Source organism: Equus przewalskii, chromosome 26 (genome assembly GCF_037783145.1).
Source record: "Equus przewalskii isolate Varuska chromosome 26, EquPr2, whole genome shotgun sequence".
NCBI lineage: Eukaryota > Metazoa > Chordata > Mammalia > Perissodactyla > Equidae > Equus > Equus przewalskii.
The window spans coordinates 37398696-37413636 of NC_091856.1; the positions used below are offsets into that span (position 1 = coordinate 37398696).

Here is a 14941-nt window from a genome sequence, read left to right on the forward strand (position 1 = left end):
GCTGCCACTAGTGTCCGGCAACAGGTGTGCCAAGAAGGGCAGGCCAGGGTCAGGTGTGCAATCTGCCACCAGGCACCCCACTCTGCCCGCCTCTCTGGACCTCCCTGGCGAGGGCTGCTTCTCTCTCAGCCTCCGGGATTTCTGCAGTCCTATGGTTTCTCCTGCCCCATGCCCTTCACCCAGCTAGGTCCTTCTCAGCCTGTGAGGCCCCCCTCTGGCATCACCTACTCCAGGAAGGCCACCAGGATGCCAGGGCTGGGTGGGTGCACCTCCTGCCATCACCCTCATTACTGTGTGTTGGGATGATTAGTCGTTGTCTGTCGCCAGTGTGAGGCTGTGAAGTCTGGTTTCTTAAGGACTACGGCAGGCATTTTGGACTCCAGAGCTTAACCTGGCTTGGCACAGGATGCTCAAATCTGGCACGGCAGCGAGAAATAAATCACCCGGAAGGAGCGCGTGGGAGGGGCCCTGGGCTGCACCGGCGCTGGCAGCGGGTCTATCTGACCTGCCCGCACTTTGCGGGACATCTTAGGCGGGAGGCGCCAGGAAAAGGGGCAGGACAGTGACCAAGGAACGTCAAGAGGCAGGTCCCTCCTGGGGGAGCGGGTGCGCAATCCGTCCGGCCAGGTGTCGGCCCCAGGCTGTTCCCTTGGGGCACCCAGAGCCCCCCTTCCAGAGGCTGCGGCCGGGGCGCCACCATCCCTCAGGGTCAAGCGCCCCAGCCGTCACAGCCAGGGGTGTCTGGCCTCGGTCGCCTGAAGGCTTAAAGCTATTACCGCGGGGCTCCTGGGAGTGGAGCCCCGGGGCGAAGGGCGCACCCCACGGCTGCTGAAGGCGCAACTTCTCCCAGAGCCTCTGCCCCGGGCCTGGGGTCCCCCAAAGTTGGCATCGGTCGCTCCTCCCCACCTCCCCGGGGCCCGGCTCCCCGCGGTGCACGGCCCCCCGCAGGCTCTCCTTTCCCTACTCCGCCCGCGCCTTTTCGCTATTGAGATGCAAATCTTTACAATTGCCGAGAGCGGCAGCAGCCAGAGCAGGATCCTTCCGCAGCCTCGGACCAAACTTTTGGCCTCTGAAAACTTTCCAACGAGAAGTAGTCCCTGGCGCCTGCAGCCGACCCGCCTCTGCACCGCCGCGGCCCCCAAGCCGGGAAGACCAGGGCTCCGGCCGCGCGCCTCAGCCCGAGGAGGCGCGGGCTGGTCGGGGCGCGTCGAGGGGCGCGGCCAGCGAGGGGGCGCGGGTTGCGGAGGGATCGGCGGGGGCGGGGCCGGCGGGCGGGGGCGGAGCGCACGGCAGCCCAGCGCCTCACTAGTGCCTCGGCCGCGGGAGGGAGCGCAGGGGCGCGGGGCGCGGGTGCGGGCGCGAGCGCAGTGGAGGAACGAGCCGGGGCGCGGAGCCGGGCCGGGGAGGCCGCGAGAGCCCAGCGCCGCCCGCCAGCCAGGAGGGAGAGGGCAGTAGCGGGCCGCCGCCGCCCGTGGGACCGTCCGGCGCGCGCGTGTGCGCCTGAGCTCCGTCGGCCCAGCGCAGAGGCCGCCACCGGGCGCAGCGGGCAGCCGGCGGGCAGGCATGCCGCCGCTCCTGGCGCCCCTGCTCTGCCTGGCGCTGCTGCCCGCGCTCGCCGCACGAGGTAGGCGCCCGTCCGCCCGCGAGCCCGCAACTTTCCGCGCCTTCGGAAACTTTGGCGGCGCCCTACGCGCGCGCCCCGGGTGGCTGGGAACCGGCGCCCCAGAGCGGGGGAGGGGGGACGGGAGTCCCGGGCTGGTGGAGAAGGACTGACGCTTCTCCGCGCCGCCTGCCCGGCCGGGGCGGACTCGCCCGCCCCGCGCCTGGAGCCGGGTTTGAAGCCCGGCGTGGGGGGCTGGGGGCCCCGGAGGCCCAGCCCTGGGCTCGCCCTTCACCAGCCGCGCCTGGGGCTCGCCGCTGGGGCGGGCGGGCGAACTGCCTACTACTTTTCGATTTGAATCGAGTCGGTTTTGGTTTCCTGTTGCTTTGGGGGCCATTTATCTTTTTTCTTCGCCTCTGGCCCGCGCCGGGGGCGGATGTTGGGGCGCGGAGTGTGGAGTCCGGGGCGCCGCGTTCGCCTTTACAGACCCGCGCGGCCCGAGCGGGCTGCGGGGCGCGGTGGGCAGCGGGGCGCGAGGCGGGCCCGGCGTCCTACCCGTTCGGAGAGATCGCGCAGGGCTGGGCGAGGCTGGGATTCCCGGGCCCCTGGCCACCTCGGCCGCCGGTGTCCCCGGCCGCCGGTGTCCCCCCCACGCCGGATCGTCGCCCCCTATCCCGGCTCGTAGACAGTTTGGGGGGGGCGGATGTGTGGAAGACTCCGCTGCTACTGGTGGGACTTTCGCTTTGCCGAGTTCAAGTTTGCAAATCTTGCAGGGGTGGAGTGGGACGTAGGGAAGAGGGCGCTCATTTCTCCACTTCCCATTGAAGGGGTCTCCGGGGAATCTAGAGTGATTAATTTCTCTTTTCCTCCCAAAAGTTGGAGGTGAGAGTTAGCTCCCCATTTCCAGAAGGTAGGGTTCTAAGTCACACCCGGTCCGCACCCTTGAGGAGCTTAATTTACACAGCCCTGTATGATGGGGAGAAGGAGCTTGACTAATTGACCCCATCTTGGGACTGGGGTCGAATTAATTCCGAATGGCGCATCTCCATCCCCCTCCCCTGGGTGTGGCAGAGGGCTGCCCCTAAAGATGCCCACCGCAGAAGCAGGTATTGGGTGTCCATGCAGGCGGGGCCAGGCCCCCAGGGTGCAGTCCTGGTGCCCCAGGAGGCGGCCCTGGCACGACAATGGGCTGCTCTGATTCCCCGGCCAGCGCTTTGTTGGCGGGCGGGGCGGCCGGCCTTGCAGCTGTCGCATTTTCCCACGAGCGGGGGAGCTGAGTGTGGCCACCTCCCCCCCAGCACTGCCCCCTCGCAGAACGTGTTTGAACAGCAGGACAATCCTGGTGGCTGGATAGGGGCCCCGGCCCAGCCTGGCTCCCCAGTGCAGACGGGGTGGGAGGTGCAGAGTTAGGGAAAATGGCCCAGGATCATCTCTCCTTTTCTCCACTGCTGTTCAGGAGGTGTTTCAGGCCACCTCACCCCATTCTGAGCATGACCTGTTCACCTGCCACCCAGCCAACCTGTTCCTCCTCAACCCCATTTCTGATTACGGAACTCTGGGCAGAATATCGAAGGCCCTTGGGGTTCATGCGGGGGCTTCCTAGGGCCCCGTGCCCCCAGTAACCCCAGGACAGGGTAGAGCCTGCATGATGAGGGGTGGGCGGTGCCCTGGGGGTGGGCCCTTCCCCCCCCCCCCCCCCAGCTCAGGGCTGACCTCTCCTCTTGCCCCTCCCCAGGCCTGCAGTGCTCCCAGCCGGGCGAGAGCTGCTTGAATGGCGGGAAGTGTGAAGTGCTCGCCAACGGCACCGAAGCCTGCATGTGAGTACGCCCCTGCGGGGACCTGTTGCTTTTGTCGGGAGCGGAGCCCCTGCCTTCTGCAGCGGCTGGCCGGCAGGGACAGAACACTAGGCCATTGTCTTCTGGAGATGGCCCAGAAGGCTGGGCGCCATCACGTGCTACTTTTATTGGACGAAGTCTGGCAATTACTTAATCACCAGCAATTATGCTGCGTGTGGAGCTGGTCTGGCCACTGGGGGTTCGAGCACTCCTTTGTGGGCCACCTCAGGTTCCTGGGGTGCCAAGTGGGAATCCCTGGTACCCCATATCTTCCTAAGTACCCGAGAAACAATTGACCTGCCTGGGAGGTTCTAGAGCGTTTCTAAGGGAGCCAGCCCCCACCACCCTGCCAGCTGGGAGCATCTCCCCTGGGCAGGTGAGCCTCTCCTCCTGGTAGGCCAGCCTCTCCTCCGGGCAGGTGATGCCTCCTCCAGGCAGGTGAGCCTCTCCTCCTGGTAGCCCAGCCTCTCCTCCAGGCAGCAGTGCTTCTCAGCAAGAAATTGACTGTTTCAAAGTCAAACCCATCCTCTCAGCCCTTTGCCTTCCCCAGCTTGCTCCTCTCTGGCCTCAGGTGAGATTGGGGAGAGAACTCATCTTATTGGCTGTGCCCATCTCCCCGGGTTGTGGGGGTAGGAGTACCTGCTGGAACTTTGGTTCCTGTCCTGGCATCTGCGCCTCCGACCCCCTGACCCTCTGGCCCTTCGCCCTCCCGGCCTTGGGTCTTCAGCTGTGAAACGGAGGGCGCGCGTCTGGTTCGCTCTGACTCAGGCGAGGAACCCATTTAGAATCGCCCCTTGCCCCCCCCCACCCCGAGTACCCGCCAGCCTCGGGGAAGTTTTTCTGCTGTGCCCGATGCCCTTCAACTTGAGTTCTTCCCTGATGGGAATAATGAGGAGGTGCTTGGTGGCTGGAGAAAAGCCTCCCCCCCCCCCGCCCCGCCACCTCGAGGCAGCAGAGGAAGAAGTGGCTCCCCGCCCTCATTCCAGCCGGCGAGGGCCCATTCCCTTGACAACCCCAGCCCGGGCTCACTGGGGCTCACTGCCTGCCCAGCCGGTGGGCGAGCAGCCCCTCCTCCCACCGCACCCCCCTCCCGGCACTGAAGCCAATTAAGCAGGTCTGTGAGCAGTTTAATGGACAAAGCGGATTGTGTCTTTGTGAGATGCTAATGAATGCACACTACTTTTTTTTTTTTTTTTTTGCGTTTTTGGGGCCTTTTTCTCCTCCTGCAGAAGCCTCACCGACGCTTGATGCCCTAAATCTTGTTTCCTTTCATTCAGAGACCGACAGCTGGGATTCAGTGGAAGTGCAGTGGCTATTGTTGGGGGAGGCGGATTAATGCTGTCTGATTAATTATGCGCGGCTTCCCAGAATGCATGACTCCCTTCCCCACCCGCCACGGTGCACTCCTCCCGGACCACTCTCTGGACCACGGTGCCACTCACCCCTGGGGGGCGGGAGGGCGGGAGTCTCCGTGCTTTTGCAGAGGCTGGAGAGGACAGGACGGAGAGCGGCGCTGGGGCAGGGGGCGCCATCCCTCCTCCGTGTCCCCAGGGAGGAGGCACAGCCTGGCCCAGGGGGCCCTGGCATCTCCCTGGGCTGAAGCCCACACCACATGCTTCCTGGACCAGACTGAGGGTGCTTTGGGGTACAGGCTGCTGCAGCCTCCCCCCCACCCCCGCACCCGGCATCAGAGTAAGACACTTCATAGGAACAGAGCAATAGCACGGCATGCTCTTCCATCCCCCAAGCCTGGGCTACTTGGGGTGCCAGCCTTGTCTCTTCCCTGGGGCCTGGCACCCCCTCCTCCTTGGCGGGAAGCCTGGCTCAGTCTGGCCTGGCACTCAGCCGACTCGGCCCACAGAGACCCCATTGTGCACACCCCCCAGATCCACTGGGAAGGCAGAACGGAAGCACCGTCCTCAGAGGCCCCACCTCTGGGCGGCACTGTGCGGGGGACTGGGGACCAGAGCAGGGACCAGCCCAGCCAGGCCCTGCTGCGAAGAGGCGTGGTCCACGCTCACGGTGCTCGTGGCCGCTCTGGGCAGGGCCCTGGCTCCCTCTGCGCCTGGGGATACTGCTTCCTGCTGGCGCCCACCATTCCCTGGGGGCCCTGGCGGTCCACTCTTCTGGCTGAGGGGGGAGCTGCCTTCTTTCCTCGAAGGTGTGTGGGGCGTGGAGGCGGGCAGACTTCTGGATCCCCGACCTGGATGTGAATCCAGCCCGGCAGCATCCATCCGGGACCCTTGGGAAGTTCCTTGACTTTCCGTGCCGGTTTGCTGGCTCCCCGCGGACGGGGCATGGGAAACAGCGGTGTCACGGTGCCAAGCTCGTCAGTGCCTGCTGAATCATCTCTTTCCACCCCAAAGTGCAGGAACCTTCTCCAGAGGCTGCCGGTCAGGTGGCTGCAGGGCTCAGGACCAGAAGAGACCTCAGTATGCGAACGCTTCCTGGGAAGGCACGGGGTGGCCAAGGCGTAGCTGGCAGGGGCCGCAGAGGAAGGGCTTCGCTGCACGTCCCTGTGGGCAGACAGCCATCTCTGATGGGAGGCTGGTGGCCCCACAGGCAGTCCAAGGGGCGTCAGTGTGGCCCTCTGCCCATCTCCAGCCTCCTCGCCGGCCCCTTCAGTGCAGAGGGGGACATGGAAGGGGGCTCCCCGTCTTGTCTTTTGCCCAGGGTCGGGGTAGACGGCCTGCAGGGACTGTTGTCTGTTGGGCGAGTCTGCATTTGGGGGCCTCCGGGCGCCTGCAGGGCTCCCTCCCCTGGGAGAAGGTCAGCATCTCGCCAGGCAGCGCCCAGGAGAGCGCAGGAGCTGTGAGGCCCAGGGCAGCGGGAGGAAGGAAGGTTGCCGGTGGGTGGGGGGAGCGTGTTAGCTTCGGGCCACCCCGAGGTTGAGGCCTGGCTCCGTCGCTGTGACCCCGCGTCATCGGGTCCCCTGAGCTCAGTCCCGTTTGCAGCGCCGGCTGAGGCAGGTTGATCCCTTGGTGAGCAAGGCTTGCGTAAGAGTGGCGGGCAGCAGGCCCCGGGCGTGTGCTTCCTCCCCGCCTTCTCATTCTGAGCTGACAGTGCTGGTTTCAGGATCCTCATTCTTGGATGTTTAGTTGGCTCGTGAGTTAACTCAGAGACCCCAAGGCTGGGTGGGGGTTCTGGGGCGGGGGGCTGCCCGGGGAGGGGCTCACCCATTCCGAGGATCTTATCGCCCACCCAGGCTCCAACCAGCAGCCCCTTTACTCCCTTCCTCAGATGCTTCTGAGTGCCTGCTGTGTGCCAGGTTCTGCTCCAGGCGTTGGCGCTGCAGGCTCGGATCAGACACAACCCCTGACCTCATGGAGTTGCCTTTCTAGCCTGTGGGGGGCAGGAGAGGCAACAGCACATGCGTCTGACATTTCAGATGGAAGTGAGTGCAGTGGGTGGGGCGGCCTGGCTCTGAACACAGTCTGACACGGCTCCCAGCAACCCCATAACACTGTATAGATCAGGCATGGGAAAGTAAGTGGGAGCTTGGCCCCAGGATCACACAGCACAGAGTAGCCCAACGCTGCCTGTTTTTCTCCAGAGCGTGTGTTCCTAACCACTGCACCGTCCTGGCGTGCCCCAGGCCCACCCTGGCCGCTCTGCGAGGAAGCAGGGCCGGGACTATGACTTCCCTTGAAAAGAGGAGGTTCAGGCGGAAAGTGACTCAGCGGCGGAGGGACGGAACGTTATGCGTCTTCTGTCACCTGGTCCGCTGTTTCCACTGAGTCACCTGCCAGTCTGGGGCGAGGCTGGGAGTGGAACAGGTTAATTCTCCTCCTCACCCCTAGGCTGAGCGGAGGCCTGCTGCAGGACTTCCTCTGTTTATGCAGCGCCCGGCTTCAAGGACGAGGGGTTAGAAAAACACTTGTTCGATGCACAGCGTCAGCTGCAGTCTCACCTGCTGACACCAACTGTGCGGACACGTCCAGGAACACGAGGTCCTTAAGGGAAGCTGCCTCCTTGGGCTGGGCCTGCCTCTGAACAGCAGCCAACAGTTTTCCCATTGAAAAACTAATATTTTTTTTTTAGAGGGAGTGAAAGAAAACTTTGCCCTTAGCAGGAAGAGGGTGGAGCAGGGCTTTCTCAGGACGGCTGGGCTGCGGCTGAGAGCTGGGGGCACAGGCCCAGTGCTGGGACCCGAGAGGCTGGGCGCCGGAGGAGGGGTCTGCAGGATGTCACTGCACCATCCCCAGTTCCAGGTTGCAGCCTGAAGGACCCGTGGGAGCTGGGAGCTGGCCCCCTTCCTCGTTCACTGCACCTTTGATGGCAGATGGGGCCCGCTAGGCAGTGCCCTGCTGGACCGAGGGGTCGCACCCTCTGGGCGTGGGGAGGGCACCTTTCCTGTTTCGTGTCTCAGCTATAAATAGCGAAAGGATGTGGCTCTATCAAGCTGATTGAGTGTCTGCCTCACTTTGCTCAATAACACAACAGTAATAACTCCACACATAGACAGCTGCTCTTATCCGGCATCGTAAAACCCGGCAGACGTTTTACTCAATGGCTCACACCCCCTCCAGGTGGTGGCCAGCTCTGCTTCCCCCCCCCCACCCCCCGCCCCAGTTTACAAGTGGGAAGAACTGAGGCTGAGAGGTGAAGACGCCGGGCGGGGCGGGGCGGGAGTGGGGATCTGAGTCCAGCTTCCGTCACATCAGCCTTCATCTTCATGTGCAGACATATCCAAAACTTTCCAGAGGCGTTAATGAGCGGCTGGCCTCGGGGCATCGTGACTGCAGGCCGGGATGCATTTGATGGTCCTGAAGGTTGCTGGCGGGGCTGGGGCTTGGCGTCCCTGGGGGGTGTGTGGGCCTCACCCCGAGCCCCACTGTGGATGGTCTAGAAGATACCGCGCGGGCCTGGCTTTGGTTTGCTATGCTTCCTAGACACACGTCTCCCTGGGCCTCAGTTTCCCCCTTGGTATGTGAGGGGGTTGGGTTAGGTGGCCCCTGGAGCTCCCTTCCAGCTGTGTCCCAGCAGGACGCAGGGACGGGCCTGCAGTTGCCTGCGTGGTGGTGGTGGGCAGCAGCGTGGTGGGGGCGAGGTGCCAGGGAGTCCGGCCTGGCCGCGCGGCAGGGCTGGTTCTACTGGTCTGGGGCTCGCTCTGGGCTCTGGTGTTCTCACCCCCGGCCTGCTGGGCTGGGGGCGCACCTGCTCGGGAGGGCGCAGTGATCACGGTGCGGAGGAGGGACGGGCAGGCAAAGGAATGCCCTTTCTGAAGTGGCCACAGTCGGCTTCTCCTCCTGGCATCTCCTTGGGGCCTCGCCCCACCCCACCCTGCAGAGAACACGAGGACATTGATGGCTAGATGGGGGCAGGGGATGGATGTATATATGTATAGGTGTTTTGGTGGTAAACGACGCAAATTATAAATTTTGCACTTTTAGCCGTTTACAGTATACATTTCAGTGACGTTCAGGACATTCACAAAGTTGTGCAACCATCACCTACATCTACTTCCAGAACTTTGTCATCACCCCAAACAAACCCCACACCCGTTAAGCAGGCACTCCCCAGCCCTCCCCCAGCCCCCAGCGAGTCCTGATCTACCCTCCGTCTCTGGGTTTGCCTGTCCCGGACATTTCGTCTGGATGGAATCGTCCCACCGACATGGCCTCTCGCGTCTGGCTGCTCTCGCTCAGCATGGTTCCGAGGTTCATCCACGCTGTAGTGTGTTTCCGTGCTTCACTCCTCTGAGTGCTGGATGGTACCCACCTGAGACTGGCAGGGCTTGGCCAGCGGTGGGCACCAGCATCCGAGTCCTTGTACAGTCTGGGACAGAAGTTCAGAAGAGGTGGGTGTTGGGTGTGTTGGCTGTCTGGAAGGCTTCCTGGAAGAATCGGTGCTCTTTTCTAGGCCTGTATCGCTGCCTCCCCGCAGCCACAGAGCCCCCTTGAGGGGGTCCTGGTGTGTCCCCTGGTGAATTAGTTAGGATGGCCTGATGGGCTGTGGCCTCGGCTGCTGCCCTTGGTTAGCTGCTCCTGTCCCCAGGCCTCAGCTCATGTCAGCCACCAAGCGTCCGCTGGCCCCGAGCAGGAGCCAAAGGGCTGCGGAGCTGAGCGGCCCGTGGCGCTGCAGGAATGTGGAGGGAGAGGCCTTTCAGCGCGTGCTTGCTAGGGGCCAGGGCTGGAGGCAGGCAGACGCAGGCCCCACTTGTGCAGCAGTGGAGACGTGCTGCTTCAGAACCAGACCGAGGGCAGGCGGTTGGGGCTCGAGAGAAGGGCGGACGCCTGACTCGCCTGCTGCGCACGAGGCCTGGTGCCGTCGGAATGCCCCGCCTGGGTGCACCAGGCCCGCTATGGCCTTGGAGGGAGTCCACCGCGGAGCCAGCAGGCAGACGGGCTGGACGGGGCAGCAGGCGACGCAGCCCCAGGCAGGAGGAGCAGCGAGGGCCGGGGGCAGCTGGGGAAGTGAGGCTTTGGGTGTGGGGGAAGCAGGGCTGGACCCTTGACCCTGCTGTGCCATCCACCTGCTTCCTGGTCCTCCCCTGGGGGTGGGGTGGCCGGGCAGACCTTTCTCTGGACCCTCAGGTGCTGGTCATGCCCCTGGCGGGAGGCACTCAGCCTTCTGTGAGATGGGGTGGGGCTGGGGGCCCAGTCCCTGCTCTTGGATGCAGACGGGGTACCCCTAAGTTACCCTTGGGGCTCAGGGAGGCTGCAGAGTGGTCCCTCCTGGTCAGGCGGTCAGCATTAGCATCTGTGCACCTGCCCATCCCTAGTGGGGGGGTTAGATGGTCCTGGCATTGGGGGTTGGGGGCGCCTTCTGTGCATCTCTGAGACCTGTGGAATTCTGGGAATAGAAACCCCCTTCTCCGTGTTTCTCCATCCAGTGGTCCCCTTTTGCTACAAGTCTCTTTCTGCCCCTGGGAGGGAAGCATTCTGGGAAAGATGGCCCCTCAGCCTCCCTGCACGTTCCTCTTCCCCCATGTTCAGGAGCCGGGATGGGGACGTGGAGTCATTAACTCTTTAGAGTGAATCAGGCTCAGCGTTGCCCTCTCCCCACTCCCTCCCTGATGCAAAGCTGCTTCTTTGAGTGGGTGTCTGTCAGGTGGGTTGTGGACGCCTCCGAGGGGCTTGCCCCTTCCCGCCGGGCAGCCTGACACTCTCTGTGGATCTTCGGCTCTCCTGGGCTGGGAGCTGTCCCTGGAGGGCTGACCTGGGGACCTCTCTCACCTGAGCAATGGAGGCACCTCTCTGAGCTCACAGCTTCCTGGAGGGAGAACCTGGGGTCCTGGCTTAAGTGGGCCTTGGGGTGCACTGGCAGGCCAGGCCTCTGACGCTCACACCGAAGTTCCCACCCCGAGAGTCGCTCAGGCATGGCTGCAAGGCCCCGCCCGGTCTCGGGCTGGGCATCCTCTGGCAGCGAGTGCCGGGGCGTCTCCGGTCAGGCCAGGCCTGAATGCCACCTGGGACTCTCTACCCAAAGAGCTCGCCCTGCCGAGGTGGGGTCCCCTGACCACAGGACACTCGCCCACTCACCTGGCCCCTCTGCACAGGGCTGCTTGGGGACAGGTGGGCCCTGGCACCGGTGGGAGGTCAGGCTGAATCCTAGGTTGGTCACTGGGATTTCTACCAAAGAAATGGACGTGTTCTGACTTCCTCGCACTGGGTCTGAGGCTGGGACAGACGCATGCTGCTGGCTCTGAGTGGATGAGAGTGTTTGTCCCGGCCCATCCTGGCTTTCCCTGTCCCTGGGCTGGATGTCAGTCGTCTGTCTTTGAAGTGCCTGAATTGGTTGTTCTTTTAAGCTGGGTAAACTATCCTCTTGTCGCTCTGTTGACACTGTTGATTTGCTGAACAAACCCTTCCCCTTCAGGTAGCGCCAGAGGGCAGCCTCACCACCCCCCAGGCCAAGGCCTCCTCAGGCAGCCCCATGTTGTCGTACTGACCTGAGCGTGAGTGCAGCACAGCCGGCGGGGCTGGGGGTTTGAGAGGTGGCCACGAAGCCTCTGAGACACCCCACCCAACCCGAGAGCTCTTAGACCCAGACGGGGGGACGCGCAGCTGGTTGCGGGAACAAGCCCGGCTGTGATCCTCATGCCGAGGTGACTTTCGGCTGTTCCCTGCTCTGGGGACCCCTTGGGGACTGAGGCAGCAGCTGCTTTCCTGGCCCCTTGCCTTCTTCACTCTTCTTGTGGCCCAGTATGAGTCACAGCCGAGCCACAGGTGTCTGCCCAGGGGGCCACAGCCAGGAGGACCTGGGTAGACCCACTGTAGACCCTCTGAGGTTGGACAGGCCTGGAGTTACTGAGCCCGCTAACGGGCCAGGCCCTGGGAGGTGCTGTCGCCCCGTTTACGCATCAGCCTGGCAGCTCAGCCCAGGAAGCCGCCAGGAGGCAGCGGCGCAGGGCTCGCCTGCGGCTGTGCTGTCCAGGTCGTCGCGGGCCCTCGGCAGGGTCAGGGCTGCTGTGGGGCGTGGACGCGTGTCAGAGAAGGTGGGTGAGGGCTGCTGCTGGCGGCCTCTGGAAAGATCCGTCTGTGCCTGAGCAGCAGGGACCAGGTCACCAGGCTTGGGGACCTGCCTCCCACCATTTCCTCTCTGTTTCGGTTGTCGATGAGCGGAAACTACACAGTTACTGGAAATGAGAGGTTTGGGGGGAGAAGGCCGGGTTTTGAGTGTGTGTTTTTCCCCGACAGCTTTTCAGTAAGCGAAGGCTGGGCAGTGGGGAGGGTGCTCAGGGCTGGTGGAGATGGTGGCAGGGGCCAGGCGGGGGCCCTGGCCACACTTCCGCCCCCTGGGCCTCTGCCTCCCCCTCCTTCCACCGAGGTCCTGGGTGAGGTGACTGCCTCTGGGCCTTCTGGGCCGACCTCAGGGTCCCTCCCATCAGCCAGGCTGGTCCTGGCTCCCAGGGGGTAGCCCGTGGGGCAGGTCCCCACCCATCACTTCCTCCTCCAGTGGTCAGAATGAGGGCAGCCTCAGCCCTGTCGGATTAAGACCCAGGTTGGGGAGGCCAGGCAGGGCTGTGTGCCCCGGCATCCACGAGTGGTGGGGGCTCGGGTCATGGCGGCGTCCTCCTACACTGGTCCAGGGCCTGGCGTCTGGCACAGCACCGGCATCCAGCAGGCATCTGTGGTGTGCGCAGCTGGGCCTGAGGCAGCAATGCAGGGGGACTGGAGCCGGCTGGGCACAGAGCCAGAAGTGGAGGCAGGTGGGTGCTCCAGGTTTCTGGAAGGCCTGGCTTCCAGCCCACAGGGAGACACAGTCTGAGCCACTTGCCCCTCACTGGGCTTCCCCCGTTCAGTATGCTGCTCCTGCTGGGCCAGGATGGTGCTGTGGGCAGCAGCACAGGTTGTGGAATCAGCTTCCTCCCACTGCATGGGCTCTGTGACCTCGGGCTGCTTACCCATCTCTCTGAGTTCCCCTTCCGGGAGGATGGGAGCTTGGCCTCCACGAGGGGCATGTGAAGCGTCCTATGGGACTCCTGGCTGGCAGAGGGGCTGTCCTTACTGCTCATCGATTAATTTTCCTTTGGCATCTTACTTTGGATCATTTAGCCTCACACATGGCTGTAGGAAGTAACACAGGTCGGTCCCACATGCCGCACTCCCTGTTTCCCCAATGGGAACGTGTCGGTTTAGTTTTACTCCACCCTGGAGCCCTCCTGATACTCCAAGGCCTCGTCCAGAGAGCTCTCGCAGAGGCCATCCCGGCCCCAGGAATTGGAGGAGGTCACGCGAAGGCAGAGGGACAAACCAGCCAGGAGTTTACCACTTTCTCTGCAGAGAAAAGCCCCCCAGATGGCCCGAGACCCGCACCAACAGGCCCAGGGTGCCTGGGTGTCCCCGAGGTGTGACAGTGCAGGCATCTCTCTCACCGGGCCCCCCAGGCCTGGGCGCAGCTGGCCGCATTCTGTCTTCTGGCATTGGCTGTGTCCCAAGGCACCTCGGTGGCTGTACTGGGTCCGGGGTGAGAGTGAGGGCTACGTGCAGACGGCCAGGTGCACAGGGCGCCTGTGTGCAGGCACGGTGGGACCTGGTGGTCTACCAGGCGTGGGGCGCTAGGCTGTTGTGAGCTGGGAGAGGAGGCCAGAGAGCAAGGGGCTAGTGGCTGTTGCAGGATGGGGCTGCCCTCTGGGGCCACCACTGAAGCTTGCACCCTGTGCTGCAGCTCAGCCAGAGGCAGACCCGGCCGGCCCTGCCAGGTCCCCACCACCCACAGTCAAGGGGGTGTCCTGGGAGCCATGGGAGAATGCATTGGGGGCCAGCCCTCCTTTGGCCTGCCCAGCGGCCGGGCGGGTGAGGGCTCTGTGCCTTCATCCCCCATGCCAACAGACGGGCAGGAAGGCCATGGGGGCACTGTGGGTGAGGGTGGTGACGGGTGTCCAGTGCTGGTGTGACCCTCCCGCTGAATAGAAGGTGGAGGAGCCAGGGCCTGGAGAAGCCCCACCCACCGGCAGGGAGGCTCCCCGATTCCCAGGCTTCTCCCCCAGAACTACCCCCCGCCCCGGCCCCGAGTGTTGTGTTTCTGCTGAGCTCGTGGGGATGTAAGAATGCATTGTCTGCTCCGCCGCACCCCCCACCCCACCCCCCCGGGTTGGGAGGGTCTAGGGAGATCAGGTGGTCAGGCAAGAAATCCAGGCTGCCCAGGCTGGGCCACTGAGCTGCAGCGGACACACCCCCTCCCTCCTCAACCCGTGGAGCTCCTGCTGGCCCCTTAGCTGCCTCTAGCGGGGTGGCCCTGCTCTGACTGTCCCCGGGTGGCTGGCAGCTGGCCCCTGTCGGTGGCAGGAGAGATTAAGAGCTGAGTTTAGATCCAGGCGTTCCTGTAGGCACCACCTGCCCCGGCCCGTGTGTCTCTCCAGGGCTGTTTCGAGAATCTGGTGACATGAAGCCAGCAGAGACCAAGTACGAGTCTGGCGTGGGGGTGACCTCAATTTCTTCATTTTGGGGCCCATGTCAGGGGTCCTTGGTTTCCTCCTACTGCGTTCTAGACATTGGGCACGGAGTCAGGACTGCCCCTGAGTGTCCACCCTGGTTGGCCGAGGGAGGACGGGTGTGTCCTTTCCCCACGCCCCCGGAGACAGCATCTTCTCCTGTGAGCAGAGGTGAGAATTGCTGGAGTCGTTTCTGGCTTTGGCTGGAGCTCAGTCTGCACTTGCTCACTTAATTAATCGAGTTGTGGATTAAGCCCTCATGCAGCCCCGGGCCGCCTGTGCCTATTGATTCCTTCATTGCATCAGGGCATCTGGGGTTGCAGGGCCGGGATCCGCCCTGCGTGGGAGCAGCGGCCCCCTGTAGTTGTGGGGATCCCTGCCTGGCAGTGGGGGGGGCGGGTGGCAGGCTCAAGAGGTTCGTCCATGTGGGTCTCAGGTGGCAGGCATTCGGGAGAGCCCAGGGGAGGACGCACATTCCAGCCTTGTCTCCAGCTTCGGGCCGCATCTTTTGGGGGACTGGGTGGGAAATTCTCCCCACTGGGGAGGGCAGCAGGCGTTTCTCATGCCCAGCGGCCGGCCCGTGGGGCTCTCTCATGACAGCCGCTTCCTGGGAGAGCCTGTGTTTGC

At 63.8% G+C, this 14941-nt stretch overlaps 1 protein-coding gene across 2 annotated transcripts in view; it reads left to right on the plus strand.

Annotated features, from left to right (window-relative positions):
• The first annotated feature begins 1414 nt into the window (after nt 1-1414).
• NOTCH1 (notch receptor 1) overlaps nt 1415-14941 on the plus strand; it is a 49213-nt gene continuing 35686 nt past the window's right edge. The window contains exons 1-2 of one of the 2 annotated variants that reach the window (XM_070596355.1): nt 1415-1624; nt 3336-3417. In XM_070596355.1, the coding sequence (XP_070452456.1) occupies nt 1564-1624; nt 3336-3417 (143 nt within the window). In that variant the 5' untranslated portion in view covers nt 1415-1563. Of the gene's footprint in view, nt 1625-3335; nt 3418-11757; nt 11876-14941 lie in introns of those variants that run through there. The other variant, XM_070596356.1, reaches the window with a different exon arrangement.